At 37.0% G+C, this 25,608-nt stretch overlaps 2 protein-coding genes across 2 annotated transcripts; one reads left to right on the top strand and one right to left on the bottom strand.

The window, feature by feature from the left end:
- Positions 1-6,488: 6,488 nt before the first annotated feature.
- On the top strand, positions 6,489-11,332 carry LOC120120601 (BTB/POZ domain-containing protein NPY2-like). The gene is made up of 7 exons (XM_039140202.1): positions 6,489-6,574; positions 6,936-6,952; positions 7,366-7,509; positions 7,594-7,684; positions 8,971-9,040; positions 9,178-10,347; positions 10,444-11,332. Exons 4-7 carry the CDS (start codon positions 7,623-7,625, stop codon positions 11,077-11,079), a joined length of 1,938 nt encoding a protein of 645 aa, XP_038996133.1. The 5' UTR covers positions 6,489-6,574; positions 6,936-6,952; positions 7,366-7,509; positions 7,594-7,622; the 3' UTR covers positions 11,080-11,332.
- Positions 11,333-12,847: 1,515 nt separating this feature from the next.
- LOC120120604 (QWRF motif-containing protein 2-like) lies at positions 12,848-25,399 on the bottom strand. Its single transcript, XM_039140204.1, has 6 exons — positions 23,630-25,399; positions 14,979-15,098; positions 14,221-14,337; positions 14,009-14,098; positions 13,302-13,409; positions 12,848-13,217 (listed from the first exon to the last, which is right to left on the bottom strand). Exons 1-6 carry the CDS (start codon positions 25,130-25,132, stop codon positions 13,137-13,139), a joined length of 2,019 nt encoding a protein of 672 aa, XP_038996135.1. The 5' UTR covers positions 25,133-25,399; the 3' UTR covers positions 12,848-13,136.
- Between the last annotated feature and the right edge of the window lie 209 nt (positions 25,400-25,608).

Consider the following 25,608-nt stretch of genomic DNA (forward strand, 5'->3'; position numbering starts at 1 on the left):
TTTTTTCTTTCTTTCTTTCTGGGATTTGTATTTTGGATGAATTTGTTCATTGTTGATGAACAATGATCTTTGTAGTCAGACGCTGCCAATTCATTGGTTCATTCTTTATATATAAAATGATTTCCGAAACAAACATTTATGAGTTTAGATATGATGAAATCTTTTATATAACTCAACCGTATGAACACAGCCATAGCGGTGGGTTTTGTTTTTGGATAGGAAAACCGGTAGCTGTTAAGGAAGATGTGGTTCACGGTTGAGAGGGGGCTAAGTGTATTATGATTCGACCCCATCCGCCCTGTGGTTTAATGCTTTTAATGCACATGTTGGCACGATCAATGGATCATAATCATGTTGATCATCCTCATAATAATAATAATAAATAATAGCCTTATTTTGGGCACTACCTTTTGCGTGCCTTGGGAGACATTCGTGACAAGCTGGAGACCCTCTATTCAAATTAAACGCCACCAGGATTGGATTTGAAAATTCAGATAAATACAACATCTCATTAGAAAGAGGAAATTACTTGCAAGTTATTTCAAAATTCAAATAGAAGACTAAGCAAAACATGGATTGTTTCATTGGTAAATAACACTTAAAGAAATAAAGAAAAGAAAGAGGTTAAAAATATCATATTATGTGTCATCAGCCTGTATAATCTTAGCCTTTTCCTTATTACTTTCCTACTGATTTTCTTTCTTTTTTTGCTCCACAAAACGCGGGCGTCAAAAGGATTGCAAGTTAAGGAAATGGCCAACGCAACATTCAAGCTACGTTACTTTGGAGAGTTTGTCTGTCCTCCTCCACGTAAAATAAGCTTTCCAGTTGTTTAAACTCCCCATGTTAATTAATACTCTACGCTATCCACTCCAAAGCTGAGTACACTTGGATCCATCTCCAATTTACCACTCCGAGACATGACTCAGTTTTTGTTTTAAAATACTAGTAAATATATATATATATATATAAGAATAATATAGTTTCAGTGTTCTCTGCGTGCGGGAGGAAATTAACCCCCATTGAGTTGATCATGTGTAAAATGTTGGTTTAATGATGCCTAAATTCTATATATCTAAGGTCATCTCTAGCCCTCATCTCTACTCTACAACATCTCTATCTCTACTCTAAAGATGAAACAGTAATTCATCTCCAGCACTATCTCTACATTATCACCACTCTACTTTATTCACAATATTTAACTATTAGTATGTTTATTTATCCAGTTTCAATGTATTTTTAACTATCTTGCAATTTAATACTTGAATTTATTATATTATGTTTAAGTTTTATTTTATTGCGTAGAAATTACAATAAAAAAATTTAAAAGATAGAATAAGAGAAAAATAATGTAATAAAGAAAAGGAAAAAAAAAATAACAAAATAAAATAAAAAAATATGTAGCTTAGTTACAATGCAACTATAGATGTAGAGTATTATTGTAGCTTTTTTTCTACTCTAGCGTTGAAAGTGGAGATGAGTGGAGTTGAAATTCATCTCCAAATGAAGATTTTCTCTACTCTAGTGATGCTGGAAATAATCTAATTATTGATAAATTATATTTTATTTAAGAGTTTTATAATATTTTACACTCACCAATTAACGATAATTATATGGGTGGCATGACAGCTCTACCAAATTTGTATATATTATTGTAATTGCAAACAGCCATCAAAGTCTATACAAGTCTTTATATATTATCGTAACTGTTTTATTTTTAATTTACTATGAACTGATTTAAATTAATTAGATCTATAATCAATTTGATCCGAGGAATCGATAATTATAAGTACAAGTTTCGTTTTCTTGTAAACTGTATGTGGCCTCAGCCTCTTGGCCCGAGTTTCTATCCGTATCTAACATCTATGCTTATTTCCAAAAAAGAAATAATAAAGAACTAGCAGCCCCCATATATGTATATTCCAAAAGCTTAGTAGGAGAGTGATAGGGACGGCGTTCTAGTTTGGCAGGCTAGCTATATGAAGTTGAACGAACCAAGTCTCTGGTATGCTCGTTGTTGTTTAGATCTGAAATGCTTCCTTTTGCAAATTGACCTAATTTATTAGCAAGTGGCACCTGTAAGCAATATTAGGTCTGTTTTGGACAAGTTTTAGCATCTTTCTTTACCATTCTTTTCACCGGTGGTATATGTACGGATGGTAACGGGTCGGGTTCGGGCCGGGTATTGATCTCCCGTCCCCATCCCCGTTTAAAAAATCCGTACCTGTCCCCGCTTAAAAATTGCGGGATTTAAACGGGGATCCCCATCGGGTAATCGGGGAAAACCGCTGGGAAACGGATATCCCGTTTAGCATAAACGGTTATTTAAACGGGTATCGGGCCGGGTATATATATTTAAATTAAATATATATATATTATATATATTTTTTTAATTTAAATTAAATTTATTAATATTATATATATATAAATTATTTTTAATATTATCGAGCTGGTATCGAGCCGAGTAATCGGGGCTGAGATTACTAAACTCGTCCCCATCCCTGTTTAACATAAACGGTTTTTCCTCGTTCCCGTCTCCGTTTAACATAAACGGTTTTTCCCCGTCCCCGTCCCCGTTTAACATAAACGATTTTTCCCCATCCCGCTTAATTCAGTTTTCGGTTTTCTCCATCGGGTTCGGGTTTTTTTGTCATCCCTAGGTATATGGTTAATATTTAGTTTTTTTTTGCCCAATAGGGTAAACTGTTTTATTAATTAATCCAATAAAATATATAGAAGTTTATTTAGAAATATACGATATTTACTACATTATTCAAAAAGCTCGGCACGTTTAGGTGACAAGATTTGTCTAAATAATATTTTTTTATTTAAATTCACCATGTCAAAGTGACGAGTTTCAATAAAACATATCTTTTTAATTAAATTTTATCAAATCGGACTAAAAAGTTTGAATAAAATAATATTTTTAAAACTCGTCATCTCGATGTGATAAATTTCAAGTCACTTTAACAAATGCCGTAGATCCCTAAAAATACTTCTATGTCTTATTAGACTGATTAATTAAATTGTTTGCCTATTGACAAAAAAAACCAACAGTTTTTTTAGTAAATTATTTTTTTATCTTGTTAATTTTTCAGAAAATGTACCCATCCATGTTGACTTGACACAAATTTTGGTAATTAAAGTTATTTTAAAATTTTATCATAATTACGTTTGAAAATAAAATATAATAAATGAATTAAAATACTAATTCTGATTAATTTTTTTTAAAAAAATGTTTGCTTTTCATATAAAGATATTTATGTGATTGATGCGGATTGATGCATATTTATTTGCATGTCTATATGTTATTCAATATTTTCTTAATAAAAATATCATTTTAAAAATATTTATTAGTATCTTATATGAACTATTATTTGATATATTAATAATAGAACTTATTAGTTTGATCACAAACAAGATTAAAGAATTTTCATTAATCATTGTTTGATATTTAAAAAAAATAACAAATGAAATAGATAGATCAAACACCAATTGTAATAATGGTAAGCGACAACGACACATCTATTTGAGCAATATAAAATTTAAAGCCAACGGCGGAGCCACATATATTTGAAGGTGGAATGTGCCCACCTTAAAATTTAAAATTTCTTCAGTTAATTTCTTATTTTACTAATGTTGCCACTGGTAAGTCTAATAATATTTTTTAGAATGGGCATACATATACTAATAATAGATTTTTTTTGTATGAGGGCATGCACAAATGAAATTTTAGAGTGAACATCTTGAGTAAAATCAAGAACGAACATAAAGAAATTCGGATTTTAGGGTGGGCACATGCCCATCCTAATATACACGTAGACCGCCATTGGATACTGCCCACCTTGAAGTCTTATTTGTGTCAACCCTAAAATTTTAATTGTATCACCCATTCGAAAAGCTTATGTTGGTAGTTCATGTGTATCCATCTTAAAAAATATTTGAGGATTCGTCACTACCTAAAACGGATGACATTTATTGCTACACATCCTATCATACATACTTTAGAATGAACGTATAATGAAAATATATAGAATGACACATGAATTTATCATCCGATCTCTCACTCATCGAGCATGTCTTTAGGCATATCGGGTGATAGACAATAACCCGTGATATTTTCACTTAAATTTTCAGTTCCACATTAAATCTTGAAAAAACAACTAAAAGGGAAAACGAGAAGATAGTTTAAATGCGACTAAACTAGAACAAAACAAAATGACTTTTTTTTTTTGGCGTCGTACTCAATAATTAATCAAACAAATATAGTATAGTTTTTAAAATATAAACAAGTCATGATGGATGGATCTATGCATGTAACGTATGGCATGATGGATGGATCTATGCATGTGACGTATGACATGATGGATGAATCTATGCATGTGACGTATGGCATGATGCATGGAAACAAAAACAAATAAGGGTGATCAACTGGTTGGCATGATTAAAAAAAATTAAATCTTTTAAGACGTGCATGTTATGTGCATTTGCGTTAGTCGCCGACCAAGTAAGCTCTTTTACTATTATTATTATTATTTTGTTTTCCCTTAACGTACACTAATTAATGAGCTGTATTAGCCGTAGTTTAGATCTTAATGTTTATGTTATGTATTCCCCCCCCCCCCAATAATATCCTTTTATTCAAATAGTTTAGGATGATTAAAAGATAATATCTGTTCAAAATATTTATTAATTATAGATAATGTATATACATTTTACAAATATAGATGCTCGAATCTAAAATTTGAAAGAATAATAATTACTAAGGTCAATTAATAAGATTTTATAATAATTACTAAGGTCAATTAATAAGATTTTCAGCCCATAATTGACTTGCATTAATCCTCTGGTCCAATAAAAAATCTTTTGGGATTGATTTGGGTCAAACTTAAGTTTGGCAAATGCGGGAAAACAGATCAAATAAACTTGTAAAAGCATGCGGAGGGTCAAAGTAGACAGATTGGGACCTCCTTTTCCACCGCTAGGCGCTAGCATATGGTTTTATGCTACACAATTTTATTCCCTTCGAGATAATTCATGTTCAAAGCATTAATATATATTTATTAAATTCTTTTTAATTTAATTGTTAATTTTGATGAGATACATTAATTCAAATTTGAATTAAAGTATATTTTTAACATATAAAATCAAATTTTAAATAATTTTATATTTATTACTTAGATAATTAGAACTTGAGCTAGGAACGGTTAAAAGTCAGATTAGATCAGGTTTTTGATCAACACCACTCTATTTAAGAACCATACCTCATCTACTTTAATTTGACTTGACCTGAGTTGGGGGAGATCTCATCCGTCCTAAAACTCAACTTAAATTCGGTGATAAAACTCGCATCCTCGATCCAACATAAATATATAAAAAATTATTTTTATTTGACAAAATAGGGACCTAATTGGAGAAAAGTATTATAATAACTATCTTTAAATATATAAAAAATTATATCATTTTCTTGTGTCGGATCAGGTCAGATTTTTATATCCTAAATCCAAATTCGACTCGATCTCACCCTTCATAAAATTCGACCTAATTTGAGTCCAGTCTAATTAATTCAATAAGATCATATCCTATCAAACCTCATTCAATTTAAATCAAATTACCATCATTATATAAGACATGTTAAAAAATAGACATTTTTTTTAATTGTGTCATGTCCAAACTCTTCGTACAATAACTATGCATGTGTTCTAAATATGCATCATCATATCAGATCCGATAAGATATTTAGTGCCCAAGTTGTCTTTAGATCAATGAAGTGATCTAATTGATATAATACTAACTTTAATCAAACAACTGTAAAATTTAAAGACTAATTTAAAATTAGAAAGATAGTTTGAAGATGCCTGGTTGAATTAACCCTTTTATGTTCAAAATTAGGCAGATCTCATCGGAATCCCCCAACCGCAGGATGACTTTTGGTAAAAAATTCTGCCCATGAAGATTGGTTAAATTGAAAAAGAAGACAAGGAATCAAGTGTATGTTAAGAAAGCCTTAAAAACCCATTTTTTTTTTAATATATGAGAAGATCTAGCTCTAGGGTTTATATGTATTATATGCAGTGTGATACAGTCAGCAATATGTGTGGGATTTTCATACAGATACATGTCCAAAGTTTTTACTTTGATAGGAAGTGTTCAACTGGGGAATATGAAAATGTTGTTACTCCAATTTTATATCGAGCCATGCTGCCTTCTTTTTTGATTTTGGTCGGAAAAATTCATCTGATTTGAATGGAAGCCAACAAGAACGCCAAGTGTCAGCCTTTTGGCCTGCTTTACTGAGATTACATGTTGAGTGTGTTAATGCTTTGCTCTTTCCCCCAAAAAACCCAGTAGAAACCAAGCTACTTTCTTCACCCATATTGATAAAGAGAAATTGCCCAAAGCATCAAAAGTTTTTTTCGGTTCGTGAGTAATTTTGCCAACATCTTGGCCTTTTCTTCAAAAACCGAATCTTGTTTGAATTCTGTTCTTTTTGTAGTTTTTGGGTTTCGTGTGTAAATTTCATTACTTCCTGCATTTGACACAAGTTCCTTGCAATGTTTGGGTAAATTCCTCGGTAATTTCCCATTCTTGTGGCGGTGGTGAGGTGTTTGTGATTTATTTATTTTTACAGAAAATATAAGTAATCTGATATGGAGTGTTGGAATTTGGAGTTGTTTAATTAGATTTCCGTGATTTATTCTGGCAGATGTAGATTCCTCAGATTTCAGTTCCAAATTGTGAATAGATATTTATTGTTGTTGTTGGATGTTGATATTTGATGGTTCATTACTATAATACGTTTTATAATTTTTGTTATCCTTTTTCATAGATTCCCATACTCTGGAAGAATTATTATAATAATAAAGGTAGATGCTTGTTGTCTACCGTTTTGGTGGTTTCTTTAACTGATACCAATATGCTATTTTCCATTGCAGGATTTCAGCCTTCAACGGTAAAAGAAATATACATACTTATTTATTATATTTGATCAGTATATGTCAAAGTTGGAACTTGAAGCTTTAAGGGGCCTTAAAGGGTCCTGGTGATATGAATCTCTTATATATATATAAGGGGGAAACAAAGGAACATAGTAAACAGTGTGAAATAAATAAATAGTGGGGGGGGGAGTGGAGGTGAAGCAGATTGGTGCTTGTGATAATCTGTGGTTTTGGGAATTGTTTTAGTGTAAAGAGTGTTGTTTATGTCTCCTGAGTTGACCGAGTGCGCCCGGACTCGGTGGGCTTGCCGTTAGCAAAGGAAACAACCTCTTCCTTGGCTCTCTTGCCATTCAAGAGAACCTTTGTTAAATTATTACTCAAAGTCCCACCACCCTTCTCCAGTTATCTGTTTTGCTCTCTTATTCAGATCGTTGTCAAGATTCGGTCATACTCCTCCTTAGCATATATCCCGTTCCTTCCTCTGGGTCGGCCTTTAGTCTATAGACTCACGAAAACTGATTGAATTTGGAAAGCTTGGTCCCCACAGTTGGGGCATTGGTTACTACTTCTGGTAAGTTTTTCCTCGAGTCGATGTTATGTTTCATTGTTTATGCGAGTAGCTGAGCGTATAAGAATATTGTTTTTGAGGTTTTAGAGAGGGAAAGGGTTCTATTGTTTGTCAATATGAAGTTTATGAAGCTTGGATCAAAGCCAGATACCTTTCAGAGCGATGGGAACAATGTGAGGTGAGATCTCTTGGACCCTTTTTGCAATCTATCATTTGTCTCCCCCCCCCCCCAAAAAAAAAAAACTATGTCCACTATGTTGTTCAATCCATTAACTCTTGCATAAGACCATTGAGTGATAATCTTTTGCCTCAGTCAATTATTGTTGTTCATTTCAACCGCATACTCGGATATCCAACAATTGGGGTAACTTAGCCTCTTTGTCTATTATGCTTAAACTAGGAGTCTTCTTGGGACTATACTGAATTTTTCGTCCTTTTCTAGATGACTGTTTATCGGTATGCTGCAGAGCGTTTGATGTGATTCACAGCTTTTGTTGGCCATTGGTTTGTTATGCTCCTCTTTGTGCTACCATACTTAGCTGCTTAGAATTTTTTTAAATGCACCCTCTCATCTCATCATTCAAGTGTTTTCTATCCTAAGTGGTGGATATCCTTGAAAATCCGGCTATTCTTCTTTGGTTTTGACCTCTGATCCCTTTTTCAGTTAAATCCTCTATGGTTCCTTGTGTTTATGTTATACTTTCTGGCCTTCAGCAAATTCGGGTTATACTAAATCTGATTGTGCGTCACGCAAATGGGTTATGAATTCAAATTCACGATCCTTGATATCCAACAATAGGTGGTTTAACTTTTGGTTATGAAGATACGGTTAATCTTCCACTTTTGGTTCTTTATAATCATGTTCTTTCTCATCGGATACTGTGATGTATTCGACCCTGAATTTGTTAAAGCAATAACATACTCAGGAATGCCGTATGAGGTTCAAAATTAAATTAATCATAACAACATCTGATTAAAATTAGATGTGATTGCCCCTTCTTTGGATTCTAATCTTGCCGTGATGAAATCTGAATTCTATTTCTTCATGTACTCTTCTCTGATGTGGTAATGTATTGGTGTCAATTTTGTACTACTTTCTTCAAGTATTTGTATCATGTTTTACGGCTCTCGGTTTATTTATATCATCTATAAGTTAAATACATCTCGTAAATCGTAACCTTGTAGCCTATACATCAGAGCACCACAGGCATCACATGTATTCGTTTTGCTGCTTATTGCGAATGTAAATCGCTTTTTCTTAATTAGATAAATATACCACGGACCGGTGTTTGATTTCTGGTGTAGGTCACTGTGTTGGGTACAACCCGAAGCTAAATACTTTTGAGTATTATAAACGTGAAAATCCATAGTAGAGTTTATATACATGTGTATATAATTTTGTCTGTCTGGCCTGTGTGCATTTTTTGAGGTTCTGATGCTTTTAAACTTATATCTTCGTGCCAGGTATGTGGCAAGCGAGTTGGCAACCGACGTAACTGTCATTGTAGGGGATGTCAAGTTTTATCTGCACAAGGTCTGCATTTTCTTCCGGTTTACGTAAATTTCCATATATGGTCAAGCATCGTCTTTGAACATAACGTCCTTGCTGGAATGTATTACAGTATTCCTTGCATGAAATCTGAACTTATACCTTTATGAATATACATGCAGTTCCCTCTTCTGTCAAAAAGTGCGTACTTGCAAAAGTTGGTTGCAAGTGGAAATCAGGAAAACAATGATGTTCGGATTTTCGACATTCCCGGAGGTCCAGTTGCCTTCGAGATATGTGCCAAGTTTTGTTACGGCATGACTGTCACCCTTAATCCTTACAATGTTGTCGCTGCTCGATGTGCAGCTGAGTACCTAGGAATGTATGAGACTATTGAAGAAGGGAACCAAATTTACAAGATCGATGTCTTCCTCAACTCAAGCTTCTTCCACACCTGGAAGGATTCAATCATTGTTCTTCAGGCCACGAAATCTATGTTACCATTTTCTGAGGACTTGAAGGTGGTCAGTCTTTGCATCGATGCGATAGCTACCAAGGCTTGCATTGGTGTTTCCAAGGTCGATTGGTCCTACACTTATAACCGGAGGAAGCTCCCAGAGGAAAACGGGAACGATCCAAACTCTAATGGTTTCAGAAGCCGACCTGTGCCAAAAGACTGGTGGGTCGAGGATTTGTGTGAACTTGAAATAGATCTGTATAAGCGTGTCATAATGAATATTAAACAAAAAGGAATACTGTCTCATGAAGTGATCGGAGAAGCTTTGAAAGCTTATTCTTACAGAAGGTTGCCTGGCTTCAGTAAGGGTGGGATCCATTCAGGGGATGGCGTTAAGTATAGATCGACAGTTGACACAATTGTCTGGTTGTTGCCTGTAGAGAAAGGAAGTGTATCTTGCGGTTTCTTGCTGAAGTTATTGAAAGCAGCCATCGTTGCTGACTCGGGAGAAATGGCTCAGGAACAACTGGTGAGGCGAATAGGACAGCAATTGGAGGAGGCTTCTGTAAACGATCTTTTAATACGAGCAGGTGAAGGGGAAGATGTAATTTATGATGTTGATATGGTACAGAAAATAGTGAAAGAGTTTCTGATGCAAGATCAAAATGCTGATCTCGAGTCGGAAGAAAATGAGGTCCAGGAAATACTAAGACCTGGAATTTTAACCGATGCTTCCAAGTTGATGGTGGCAAAATTGATAGATGCATACCTTGCTGAAATCGCAAAGGATCCTAATTTACCCTTGTCAAAGTTTGTAGACCTTGCTGAAACGGTGTCTTGCATCTCTCGGCCCGCTCACGATGGGATTTACCGAGCCATTGACATGTATCTCAAGGTGAGAATCTTGCCGAAGTCTATTCTCTGGATGTTCATCAAATCGTAATTACATTATACTCGAACACACGTTTAGCTCTACTCGGCTTCAAGGCAGAAACACCCAGGGATCAGCAAGAGTGAGAGGAAAAGAATATGCAAGTTAATGGACTGCAAGAAACTATCAGTTGATGTATGTATGCACGCCGTGCAAAACGAGAGGCTCCCGATGCGTGTAGTTGTGCAGGTCCTCTTTTTCGAGCAAGTGAGGGCTACTGCTTCATCAGGAAGCAGTACTCCCGACTTACCTAGAGGCCTGAAGGATCTAAACATCGGATCTCAAAGGAGCTCAAGGTCAGCAGCAACCAACCCGGAGGAAGATTGGGATGCAGTGGCCACAGCCGAGGAACTCAAGGCCCTGAAAGGGGAAATAGCCGCCTTGAGGATGGGCAGCGGTATAGGAAGGAGTGAAAGAAACGGTGGTGATAACAGAAATAGCGTCGACAAAGCCACCATTAGTAGAGTGAAAAGTTTATTCAAGTCCAAGAGATATTTTCAAAGATACGGTCAAGCAAAGGTGAAAACAGTGGTTCGGATTCGTCGAAGAGTCTCGGCTCGGCCAATCCTGAAGAAGCGAAATCAACACCATCCAGAAATAGAAGACATTCAGTTTCTTAAAGTAGAAATGCAAGGGAAACATAGTAGGTTGCTTTTTGGTGGGTTTTTCCGGGCTGCTACTAAATTCAAAAACTAGTTTCATGTTGATTTAGCAAAAATGAAAGTCATATATAGTCATGAACCAAACGGTGCTGTAAGGAACAAATGGTTACTGTATAATGGAAGTTGAGGGATGCATCACGAATACACACACAGAGCAGGCAGTCATTCATTGCATGTTGCTTATATTTTAACTGGGAAAGTACAACCTTTGCTACATATTAGTCATGTTGATAATTAAAGGCGTGGTGTCATGGCTTGACATTGGTATGCCTTGATGCCGCTATGACAGCAAAGTATGATACCTCGAGCCATGGGATAGGTGATACACCACCTAGTGGATGGTACGATGTCTCCTCGAGTATGGCTCAAAGTTAACAGACGATCCGTGCTGTTGAGTTACGGAATTAAATTCTAGTTTTCATTAGGCCTCATTTGATCTTCCACCCACAAAATAATGCTTTTGAGATCATGAGATGGTACCAACGTAGATGACCGTTAGATGAGACGAGCGATAGACGGATGAACAACTCTTGGATGAGCAGGTGTGTCGAAGCTGGAACAGTGCACTAGAATATGCCTCGTGACATGAGGATGATGTTGGGTGTCCATGCGTGGGGCGACCGAGTATTGACCTACCAGTGATCCTACTAAGTGGTAGTACACTATCAAGTAATGTCTTTGGCTTCTGGCACATGAGAAGCAATATTTATTCGTGGGCATGGTATTAGGTTCCACCAAGCCGTGAGGCAAGACATCATGGGATGTGGACCTTATTGGTGGATGTTCAAGATTATCCTTGATCATGCCGGTTGTTTGAGGTCTCCTTATAATAAATGTTTAGAGAGTGACAAGAGCACGTAATTTTTTTAAATCAAATCACAAATGATTTCATACGAGAACCATGAAAGACTCATTGGAATACACAAAAAAAATGAGATAATAGATATATAAACGAGAAAAAGGGTGACCCTAACTAAGAGTAAACATGGGTTTGTATATGTATCATTGTGAGATAAATACGAGTGGTCCATGACACTTGACACCTATTGGACAAACCCACTACTTAGCATATGTCAAATTAAGATGGAAGCAATGTTTCTGAGAAAATTTTACGTCTACGTCTTAATCAAAATAATAAACAGTATTACCTATTTGGACTAACTAGTGACATTATTAATTAAAGGGATTAAATTATGCCGAATTAAAAAAAAAAGTAGAGAGATTAAACCCCAAATCTGAGTATAGCAACTAAAATTCGACCCAACAAAAGTAGTGGAAGGCTTTCGGACCACATCCTTGAGTTTGTACTTTTATAGGTGTCTTTGGTATCTCATTTTGCCGTCTGCAGTGATGAAGCCAAAGAAAAAGTTAAAAAGCAATGGTCTCGGATCCCATCACTTTTATGCTTTCTTAAATGGTCTTGACGAAACTGAAATGAAAATGGTGGATCCATCCCTCATGTTGTTTACTCAAGATGACGCTTCAATGCTCCTTATGGTTTTCAAGTTTCCTTCTCGATTTATCTTAAATAGAAAACACAATTTATCCATTTCCATCTCCATTAACAGTTTTGGGAAACAAAATTTGTCCCAACATTCAATATGTTTCAAGCATTGAGAATCTCACCCCAAATGACCAAAAAGAAATTCCCGGACACAGTGGTTCAATCAATAAGGCTTATTCGATTCGAAGAGGAAACATGATTTGTGTTCCTGATTACACTATCAACACAACATCAACGTGGGGATGCAGTTCAATGAATAAAAGAGAAATGGGGAAAGAAGATCATACTACGAAATACATGATAATCAATTATCGGATGAACTTACATATTTATACATACATGCTTCTTTTTACCTAATAAAAGAAGAAGACCAAAAAAATCGGCGAGTTCTTGTATACAGAAATCAGCTTAAGGGAAAGGCCACTTGATCATAAGACAACTGGTTCTAAAACTGCTAAAATGAGAAGACAAACCTAAGATGTATTCAGTCTGCTGTGATTTTGTCCGGTGCTGCCTCCGCCTATTGTAAGAAACATGAGCTCGGGTGTAATGTTAGCGTTTAGGTGAGTTGTCAAAAAAGATTAGTTCTACACATGCGTGGTCAGGTTGCTGGTTGTGGAAATGCGGTTTACTTGTACTATACGCGACCTTAAGCTACAGTCCTTAACCTGTTGAAAATATTCATAATGAGCCGCATGAGCAGATGAAAGCAGAAAAAAGACTGGAACATAAAACAAAACACCATTTTCGACCTGAATGGATGCTATTGTGGACAAAAACTCTTTACATCGTTCAAGCAAAACCTTTTCCTTTGCAGCCAAGCTAACAAGTTCTGCTACCAAAGAATTCATTTCCTCCACCTGCACGGGACAAAAGATAATTAGGTAGATTTGCCCTTTTCAAATGCAAGTTCAGGCCAAACACAAGGAATATATTTCTAGATGGAGATTACTATCTCTTGATAATGAATAATTGTAGTTCCTGTTGACAAAAACGTCTGATCCGATTTTTATATAGGAAAAGCAAGGCAAAGAATCCAATCAGCCGCAAAGGATTTTTCTATCAACTTTCCTTCTTTCAGCATTATCTTTCAGTGAGCAGTTCTCTTTCCCATAACAGAAAGCAACCGAATTGGAATATCGCATCTCTGCTTTTAAGGCCCACTACGGATGGTAACATATATACTTCCACTGTCTATCTAGTTTCACGGCTATTATTTATGGTTGAGTGCTTTAATCTCTCATTTCAGAGAGCTTTCCATTTTCCGCAGCTGTAATCAAATTTTATCTAATTGTCAATTAAGAGCTAACTATAGAGCTCTGAGCCTCTGACCACGACTTCACAAGTTACAACTGGCTTGTAAAGAACTCAAGGATTAGAAACAAATACCACATAAAATAACTTAATGGTTTTTATTTTGGAAGGCTAATGTCCAGAAAATTGAATTAATGAATTTTACCTTGGATGATAGTGAGAATACTGAAGATGCCATTGCCTGCATCATCTCAATTGCTGAACTGACAGCATCCTTCAGATTTTGGATATCAACCTATTATAAGAGAACAGAAAGACAAAACAAGAGCAAAATTTTAAACCACACTGATAGTCACTAACTGAATCATTAACACATTGCACATTGAAAAGTAGAAGGAAAAAGAGGAAGAAACTTACTGTGGCTTTTCCAACAATTGGAAGTCGAAGAGTACTAGCCTTTAAAGCTTCAGTTGCTCCTAGCAAGGAGCTAGAGTGATCTCTTTCGAGAAGGGCCCACACTTCTAAATGAGCTATCTACATTCACCAATTATAAATTTATGTCATGGCGACAATTCATGCTATAAAAGCCAGCATCTTGTAATGGAGATTGGGAAGGATTAGGCCTGTTCTAACTTGCACGGAGTGAGGAAGGGCAACAGAAGATCTAAGGACAAGTCATATTATCGAACCACCACCAGCCGTTTACGTTTTGGGAATGAAATATAACAGTAAAAGGATTCCTCTTCTTGACTAGGTTTCTTTTTTGCTTTCTGACTTCCTCCAAAACCAGAAGGTGCACGAAATTTAAATATAAATCCAACAGTGACCAGTTCTCTACGGAAGACGAGAATAATATATGGAATTTTCTTCATCTTTTTTTTTTGCCATGTTTTATGTGTATTAATCAGTAAAAATATTGAGTACCGACTCATTTCATGGTGTAATGGAATTGTAACTGCTCCTAAGCAGATTTCAAAATATTAAAGGCCAGGCAGCCCACTTTGACCATTGCAAGAGACTTATTAAAAGTTATTCATTATAAGGTCAAGTCCTACTTTGGTAAATCCATTGATACAAAAATGAAATACATGCATGATACGATAAATACATTTGTTTGAAGAAGTCTACAGGGGTTTAGTTCAATCCTTTGAGAAACTTGAAGTTGTGAAACTTACTTGTCTTTTCAGGATGGAAGTCAAGTTCAACTTTTGCCTCAGCAATAGCAACTTAATTCTCTTGAGGGTGACAGAATGCCGCAGTTCTGATGTTGTTACCCTTGCATTCCACAGATTTTTCTGATACAAAAGAAGGAAACATTGGAGATACTTGTTAGAAATCATGTTAAACCTCAACTCACGATTATTATTTTCTATTTTTATACTAAACTGATAATTGCACCAAATGGTTGATAAAAAATATTAACCGTCAAATTACATTAAAGTCCTAACTATGTTTATTCGGCAGTTTATCAGGTGGTGATATTCCTACATCTACATCATTTGTTTCCGAGTCTACCCAATCTCATAAGGATAAAATCTGGCTTCATCATCGCTGTTTAGGTCATCAGTCTTTTAGGATAATCCAGTTTATGTTTCCTTCTTTATTGAGCAGTTTTGCTCTTGATTCTTTTCATGGTACTGATTGTGAAATAGCCAAAACACAAACGGGCTTCATTTCCTCTTAGTAATAAAATAACTCTTGTTCTTTTAGTCTTATACATAGTGACATTTGGAGGCCAGCAACTGTTGTCAATGTTTTTGCTGCTCCATAGCTTGTTTCTTTTATAGATGATTGTATTCGTGTCAGATGTATCTATCTCCTCAAACATAAATCTGATGTGAGCAAAGTCTTTCTTAACTTCTATAATATGGTTAACACTTACTTTGGTACCAAAATGAAGAGATTTCGTTTTTTTTTTTATAGAATAGGGAGACATCATTAAAACCCCCCTTCATACTCAACGAAATATGAAAGTTTCGTCGAGCATTGGAAGGAGGAAAAGAGTGTCTCATAATTTTATTGAACAATCATAACAATACATCTTAGGTAACACCAGAGCCTTACTTCCACTAGAAATCAAACAATACAAAACCCCCCAAATCTAACACAAAATGCCTACACACAGCCCCACTCATCCAATACCCTCTTTTGTCAACTTATCCGCCTCCCAATTAGCCCCTCTGAAAATATGCCTTATCATCACATTCAACAATCAGTCTTCCTGTACCACTCCATTGAGAATAAAAAAAGAGATTCAAACCCCTTTTAATTGCCAACAATTCAGCAGCTGTAGGAGGCCCCTGACTAACTGCCTCAGAGAATGAAGCCAACAAATAACCCCCTGAATCTTTAATAATCCCTCCAATGCCCCCTTTCAGCCAATCATCAGTGACAGCACCATCCACATTCAATTTTAAAAAGCCTGCAGGAGGCGGAACCCACCTAAACCGATATAACACCTTGCTCCCCTGTCTACCACACCTATCTGCAATAGAAGGATCCCCCATAAGACAGTCAAACAACCCCAAAAATTCTTTATGTTTTGCCGAGAACCAGGCCACCAACCTATATCTTGCAAGGAAGAAAAGATTAATCCGGTCCAATGACCCTCCCTCAAACACTAACTTGTTCCTATACTTCCAGATAAACCACAAACAGCACCAGAAACAACTTCCAAATTTCAGAATTCCCAACCAACCCCCACCAATCTTGCAGAAAAACATCAGGTTCAAAATGTAAAGAGGATTGAAGATTCCAAAACCGCAAAAACCCACACCACAACTCCCAAGAAATATTACAGGTAAAAAATAAATGCGATACCGATTCAGGAAACAACCCGCATAGCGGGCAAAGCGTATCCTCTATACCTGGAATTTTCCTTTTCACTAACTCACTTCACATCCAGCTTTTTAATCATAACCTGCCAAAGGAAAGATTCCACCCTCGGAGGAACAAGGCCACTCCAAACCATCCAATTCCAATTTTGTTCAATCCCCAATATCTCGGACCATCCCTTCAAACAGGACCTCACCGTAAAGACCCCATCACCACATCCTTTCCGTAATAAGCAATCAACTCTACTCTTGGTCAAATTTCACAGAATCCAATAAATTTATAAATTCAATCCACATCAACTTCCCAATCCTCTGAATTCCTCCTCCATTTGATATCCCATATCCAAGATGAAGAGCAGAAAGAGCCATAATCTGAAATTTTCCCCTCTTTATTAACATATAAAGCAAACATTCTTGGAAACCTTTCCTTTAGTGACACCCTATCAATCCACACGTCATGCCAAAATGTAATAGATTTTCCATCCCCAACTTTCAAAACCAACTTATTCCGAGTAGCCTCACCCATCACATCCTTTTTCATCCAACTTTGGGCAACATTCTTCCACAACCAAGAAGCTTGGGTTGGGACCTCCTTCAATAAAATTTCATTACAATCCACATTATATTTACAACAAATCAAATGTTTCCATCCTGAATCTTTTTCAGTCAAAAATTTCCAGACCCATTTGCCTAATAAAGCTTTATTCACCAACTACAGATTAGGTATCCCCAACCCTCCACAACTCTTAGGCAAACATACAGAAGACAACTTCACCCAATGCAACTTTTTCCTCTCACCCGACCCTCCCCACATGAATCTTGCCATAATAGAATTTAAAACTTTCAAAACCGATGCAAAAGATTACTTTTACCAATTCTTTTAACAATTTTTCAGAAAGCAAGAATTATTCATGAATCTTCTTGTGTTACAACCTCAGAGCAAAATGGTGTAGCCAAACGGAAAAAAAATCATCTCCTAGAAGTCACTTGAACCTAATTGTTTCATAAGCATGTTCGACTGATGTTCTCATAGGGTTTTTTCCCCAACTTCTCAGCCTCTAATAATCTTATCCCTTGTATTTTTTAGGTGTATTGCCTTTGTTCATATTCATTCTCACCTTAGAGGAAAATCAGATCTGCTACCCATCTAATAATCTTTGTTGGGTATTCCTCTACTCAAAAGGTTATAAATGCTATCACCCACCTTCTCAAAAAAATTGTCTCAACTGATGTCGTTTTTGTCGAAAATGATTCTTTTTTTTCATTCTGCTCATCTTCAGGGGAGACTTTGAATGAGGATGACACTGACAGTTCTTGATCCTAATTATCTTTCTAAGTCTACCTCTTTATAGTCTACACCAATCCTTTGCGAACCACCATTCCCTGAACCTGAGCCTACTACTCCACTAAACAAGTCAGCTAAGTCTGTTGAAATGATGGAAGATGAAGGAAATCAAGAGAGGAAAATACAGCTTTATTCCAGGAAGAAGGTATCAATCTCTCGCCAGGTACAAGTACAATCTCATATTCGTGTTATTGTACACTCACCAAAAATTGTTTCTTTTTTTCTTATAAGAAAAAGGCCTTGTTAAAAAACCCCTTCATAACCGTTAAGCTACAAGGTATCTTGACGGACATTGGAAGGAGAAAAAGAGTGCCCACGTTTTATTAATAGAAACATAGAGTACAACCTAGGTAAACCCCCCAGATTACAACCTTTCTCATAAACCAACACCTCTCCCCTCAAAGGATAACTTACACACCAAACAAAGACCAAAAACAACAAAAACACAGCCTACATTACCCAATACCCGCCTTAGCTAAACCATCAGCTTCTCAATTAATACTTCTCTTAACAAACCTTAACATCACATTAGAATCCAACACACTCTTAGCTAATTCCTTAACCAGAATGCTAAACACAACATGACTATCTTCAGGGTTATTAATCCAACTCACAGCTACCAAAGAATCACTCTCCAAAATGAGACGCCCCTTATCTTTCCACTTCGAGTCTAAAAACATCTTCAACTCAGCTTGAATTGCTTCGAGTTCAGCAAGGACCGGAGGACCAGGTCCAGACGCAACCGAGAAAGACCCCATCTGCTTACCTTCAGCATCCCTAAGCAACCCACCGATACCACTGCACCTCCAATCATAGCCCACTGCCCCGTCCACATTTACTTTAAACCACCCCGAAGGGGGTGGACACCAACCTGTCAATGGAGGAGATCTCTTCAACGAACCATTGTGCATATCGGCCAACATTAGGTCACCTACATGAAAATCAAGTGCAACAGGAAACCCGAACTTCTTTGCCAAGAACCAAGCAGCCACCCTATATCTAGCCAGAAAAAAACATATAGATTTGATCCAAACTTCCATTTTCAAATACCATTTGATTCCTACATTTCCAAACGGACCACATTACAACACCCGTAATAAATTTCCAAATCTCAGATTTCGAAATTAAATCAGCCCAATAGAATATGAATTCCTTGGGACTATTGGGCAAGGCTGAACATACATTCCACATCCTCAAGAACCGCACCCACAAACCCCAAACTGATCTACAAGAGAAGAATAAATGACAAACAGACTCAACTTCCAAACCACACAATGGGCACAAAGGATCGTCAACACCGCTTACGCCCCGCCTAATTAAGGCAAACTTAACTGCCATCTTCTGGTAAAAAATCTACCATAAAAAAACTTCAACTTTAGGAGGAGCAAAATCAGCTCAAACAAACTTCAACCAGAGCAAATCCGGATCCGAAAAACTTGTAGCTACTTTAATACACGATTTAACTTAGTATACTCCTTCCCCATTCCCTCTCCAAACACAACAATCATCATCACCCACACCAACACTAACTTTATCCAATAACGATAATAATCCAATCCATTGATCCACTTCCCAATCTAACAAATTCCTCCTCATCTGGATGTCCCACACCCATCTTTCATTAATCAGCGACCCAAAATCTGCTATAACTCCATCCTTGTTAACCGAGAGTGCAAAGAGCCTAGGAAATTTCATCCTCAGAGGAAGGCTGCAAAGCCATCCATCCAAACAAAATATAGAAACGAATTCCCTTTCCCAACTTGCATCACCAAATGATTGCGTAACCCTTGGCTAAAAGTGTCATCTGACCAGAAGTTATTGAAAACTCATTTCCAAAGCCAAGAAGAATGGGCGGACATATTTTTTATCCAACCATATCTCTCTTCTATCCAATTTGTACTTGGAGCACACCATCCTTTTCCACCAGGATTCTTTCTCGCTTCCAAATTTCCAAACCCATTTACCTAATAAAGCTTTATTCATAAGCTTTAAATCAGTAATCCCCAACACCCCATACTCTCTTTGTTTACAGACTTTCGACCAATTAACCCAATGAACTCTACTTCTCTAAGTTGTGCTCCCCCCATAAAAAGTTTGTCATAACTGAATTCAACGTTCTATTAATGCCAGAAGGCAATTTGAACAAAGACATATAACAAATCAGAAGAGATAAAAGGACAAATTTCACCAGCACAACCCTTCCAGCAAGGGAAAGCGTCGAAGCTTTCCATCCAGCCAACTTCTGATAAATTTTATGGATAATCGACTCCCATAACACTGTCGAATTCAACCTAGACCCAAGAGGAAGCCCGAAATACTCCGTCGGAAAAACATCAGCCAAACACCCAATAGACTTGGCCCAATCATTGACAATCGAGACCTCCAAATTAATCCCAAAAATCTTGCTTTTCGAGAGATTTAACTGTAACTCAGTGCACATCTCAAAAACAACCAAAACTCTCTTAACATTCTTCAATTGCCCTTTTGATACACCACAAAAAATTAGTAAGACATCAGTAAATTGCAAATGAGATAACAAAAACGAATTACTTTCGCAACCAATCTGAAATCCATTAAACAATCCGAACTCAATCGCCTTTGACAGTAAAGGATTAAGCAACTCTCCCATTAAGTTAAATAACATCGGCGATAAAGAACATCCTTGACGTAATCCCCTTGATATATTGAAACTTTATGTCGGAGATCCATTAACAAGGACTTAAATAGTTGTTGTGGATATGCACTCGAAGATCCAAGAACGTCATTTCTGTCCGAAAAATCTTCATCAAAACAGCCAATCAACTGAATCATAAGCTTTTCTGAAATCCACTTTGAAAGCAATACCTCTCATTCCTTTCCTCCTCTAATAATTGATGCCTTCATTCGCTATAAAGGAGCAATCGCAAATCTGCCTCCCTGGGACCGATTAACGAATCTAAGCACACCCTTAACCTTTTTTATAGCACTTCCGACAAGATCTTATACATCCCTCCTACCAAGCTAATTGGCCTATAATCCTCAATTCCAACCGGATTAGACTTCTTCAGAACCAGCGTAATAAACTAATGGTTCACACCATTTCGCAGCTTCTTCCCCGAGTAAAAATCTTCAAAAAACTTCAGAATATCTTCCTTTAGTGACGACCAAAATCTTTTAAAGAACCCCATGTTCAAACCATCAAGACTCGACGCCTTATTGCTATCTGACGAATTAATAGCCTCCCAAATAGGCATGTAAACGAACCGAACGCACACGAACGGATGTATGTTCATGTTCGTTAATTTAATAAATAAACGAACATAAACGAACACGAACATAAACGAACAAATTTTTTTTGTTAATGTTCGTTCATTAAGGAATATAGCTTGTTCATGTTCGTTCATTTAATAAATAAACGAAAACAATAAACGAACTCAATAAACGAACAACACAAAAAAAAACTTATTCGAACACTACAAACGAATGTAAAAAAAAGTAAACAACAAGAATAACAACTTAAAATTCATTAATATAACCTGCAACTTTAGAGTTAATTTGTTCGAATACGACAAAAACATACATGAATCATAAATAAGCTATATGAACATAATTAAGTCTTAAAGTTAATTTGTTCAACAAAACAATCTTCTTGAAATCCAAACAACTTCAATAACCTTCGTAACATATTCAACTTGCCCTCTGTTCGAACATAAATGAACATAAATGAACGAACATATAATCGAACGTTCACGAACGTAAATGAACGAACGAGCCCTTTGTTTATGTTCGTTCATTTAATTAAACGAACGCAAAATCTTGTTTATGTTCGTTCATTTAATAAATAAACGAACATAAACGAACTTCCCGCCGCACGGTTCATGAACGGTTCGCTGAACATTCAGTTCATTTACAGGCCTACTCCCAAACTTCCTCCTCTGAAAACTTCCTTTCCAACAATGAACATTGATTCTTGGTTAAATTATTGAATGACAAATCAAACTCCACCACCTCCAAAGTTGGCTTCAAATTGTAAGCTTTCTTGAAAAACACAAAAACGCTAATTTTTATCTCACCCGAGTTCGAAACGACCATACCATTCACTTCCAAGACCTTCAGGGCATTAACTCTTCCCCTATTTGATGCACACTGGTGGAAATATCTTGAATTTTGATTGCCGTCTTGAATCCACTTCGCTCGAGATTTCTGAAACCAAATATGTTCCTCTTTTTTGTACAATGACCACAACTCCTTCTTGGCTCTCGCAATTGACTCCGTCGATACCAGAGCAGACACCTGCTGCATTGCTGCCTCCATTTCAGAAATTGATTTTTCCAGGCTCACAATCAAATTCGGCAGCTTCAAATGATTATTAGAGGACCAACTTTTTATTGCTTTCTTCAATTCTTTTAACATATTTTCAATTCCTTTTCTTTTTTCCTTCTTCACCTCCTTAATCTTCAACTCCAACATCTCTTGGAAACCTGCCTCATCCATAAGATATTGAACATTTTAAAAGGTTTCAGACCCCAATCAGCCTCACTCCTCTCCAACACCACTGCATTATGGTCCGATAATGACTTTGGAAGTAGGACCTGAGCAATATCTGAAAACATCGCCATAAAATCTGCGTTCACTAGAAATCTATCCAATCTAACAAACGAAGGGTCATCCCTACTGTTGTTCCACATGAAGCTGCCACCCGCCAACGGTAAGTCCACCAACTTAGCCTGAAAGACAAACTCCCTAAAAACTCTCAACGAATGCATATTCTGCGATTTACCAATTTTCTCCTCTTGATAAATACGAATTAAAATCGCCACCCACACGTAACGGACATCCCACATCGCCTAAGAAATTGAGCAATTCCTCAAAAAAGGCCTCCTTTTCCTATTCAATAATAGGTCCGTACACGTTAACTAAGCAAACACTCTCTTGACTATCCTTGAATTTCCCTTTTATTGCCACGAACTGTTAACTAAGCAATAATAATAACTAAAAAAAACAGATTCCATCTCTTCTAAACTGAATGGCAATACCACACCAAATATAGAGCTAGAAAATGAAAACCCAAACACTAATGACCTACCCATTGCTTGCACGAAACATCCACTATATCTCTTCTTGTCCTATCAGAACCTATCCCAAAATCATAAAAAATTCCTAACCAATCTTCACACAATACTCGTACCAGAAAACATGATTGAGGCATAAGCAAATAAGAGGTGGGAGGATGCTATGAAAACGAGAATGACAACCCTTGAAAAAAAAGACATGGGAGATTTTTACTCTTCGAAAGCATGACAATATATTGCCTTAAGACCCTCTTCTGTCACTAAATCTAGTCTCTTAGCAAATATAAAAAGGACAACTAGAAATGATACACTTTCTTAGGAACTATGGGTAATTCATGCAGCCAGAAACGAATAACTAAATGAAATGCAACTGGTGCATGAATTCAACAATATAGCACCCAAAAAATATTATATAATAACATATTGGACTAAGTACATGATACTCTCCAAGGGATATCATAATGCAAGAACTAAGTTGCCATTTAAGGGGTACCATAGGCAATCTTATTTGCCAAACTAATATTGGTGAAAAAAATTAAAGCATTCATCAAATAGATATTCAAAAATGATGAGATGGAAAGGGAGGGTAATTATACCTCAGCACTCAGTTTCAGCGTGATGAAAGTAGCATCTGCCCTTGAATTTGCAAATCTCCATTGCAAATAACCATTATAAAAAAGCCTCAACATGTGAGCATCAACAATTCGATCCTCTCCCTTCTTTCCTCTCCGAATATCAACAGAAAAGCTAAGGATCGAAGGGGTGTTAACAGCAGTACCACTCATCTCTTTACTACCAACTGCATTTCTAACCCGACCAGGACTTAGCCCTCTTGATGGAGACGAACTCGAAGATGTCCAAAGCTTACTAGGAGAAGCAGGTCCTATACTACGTCTCATAGGAGAAGCCACTGCACCATCACAAGAAATCCTTCTTGATTGACTAAACTTAGCTGGAGAACCAATTCTAGAACCCGGGCTTGAAGACAATGGTGAACCCGGGTCCTGCAACCACCTTAACCGGCTATTAGTTTCCTGCCAAAACCTTGCAGACACGGCAATATTACTGAGTCCATTCTTCCCTTTCAAATTCCCACTTCTGCCGGTTCCAGAATTGGTGCTCCCAGAAGATATACTATCTGTATCAGATGCAGCAAGTTCACAATGAGCCTCATTTAAAGAATTGGAATCTGGGTTTTGCTTATTGGCTTCTTTTATTAACTCGGAACTTCCCAAATCCAAACTCAATCTACTACCACCATCAAAGGAAACCCTCCTAACACTCTCATCAAGCATCACCGATTGTTGCAATGACTTAGCTAACACTGCCCCAGATCCGAAAACCTTCCTTTCACTGCCACAAACCAAACTCCTATGCAACGGATTCGAAGCTGAACCGGAACCCGGAGTCATTTGACGTGTTCTCCCGGGCCAGAGTTGCTGATCCGCCGGCTTCGAGTTCTCCCCGTGATCTCTCAGCGGAGTAGCTCGACGTCTCTCAGGAGTCACTTTCCTTATCAAAGTAGAACCCACTGGAGCCTTTGTCTTACTGATCGGAAGCGAATAGGCTTCCCCTTGAAAAGAAACCGACAAACTTCTCGTTGAAGTAATCAACATCTTGGTAGCAGCTGACATTTCCGCGGTGCCATTAACATTATTTCCTTGCGACAATTGACTCCCCGGCCGCCTCCGGTCGACGGATTGAGACCGTTTGTGAAGCAAAGACGAAGTCGTTGAAGTAGAACTAGCGTTTGTTGAACGAGAAACAAGCGGAGAATGAAATCTCGTGGCCGTTTTGCTACCCATCGACATCGTATTAGTGGAACGAGAGTTAAGCGGCGAAGGAAATCTCGCCGGCGTTTTGGCTGCTGCTGCTGCTGCTGCTGAAGAAGATGTGGAAGGAGACGGAGACAAATACCTCGAAGAAACTTGTCTAACTCTGGGTTTTCTCGTAACAGTTGAGCCATTGTCTTTGAGAGGAGACCTTTTAGCTGTTCCAACTGTTGGGTTTTCTCTTTGATGGGTATTTGTTTCTTGTTGCGGTTCTTCAACGGAGGAATGTGAAGGAGTTGGTGGACGAGACAATGCAGCCACCATCATCAGAGACTGCGAATAAATCTAAATTCTTTTCCACGTTGCTTTGAAAGAAACTTTTGTATATTAATTGGCGATGAGCGTCTCCATTTCCATGGCTAAAAAACTTGGGAGAAAACAAAGGATTTTAGGTGATCTAGACCAGTGTGAAAGGGCAGCCATACAGGGTTTTTGAAGGATCATCCATTTTTACTTCAACAACAGTGAAACCCACACAGCCTTCTTTCTGGGTTTACAGAGATGGAGAGGAGAGGAGAGGAGATTTGGGGGAAAAACGGAAAAGAAAGAGAGAATCAGCTGAGCTTTGGGTTTTTACGATACTTTGTAAAACGATTGTTAGGTTTAATTAAATTACCAATTGTAAAACGTTAGGTTTTTACGAATCTTTGTAACTTGCATATGATTTTTATACACCATTAACTTCAAATCTCTTACAGCTTCAATTACAAGCATGCATCGGTATCAATATCACAACCATTAAT

This window comes from Hibiscus syriacus, unplaced genomic scaffold, assembly GCF_006381635.1.
Source record: "Hibiscus syriacus cultivar Baekdansim isolate YM2019G1 unplaced genomic scaffold, ASM638163v2 tig00110342_pilon, whole genome shotgun sequence".
Classification (NCBI taxonomy): domain Eukaryota; kingdom Viridiplantae; phylum Streptophyta; class Magnoliopsida; order Malvales; family Malvaceae; genus Hibiscus; species Hibiscus syriacus.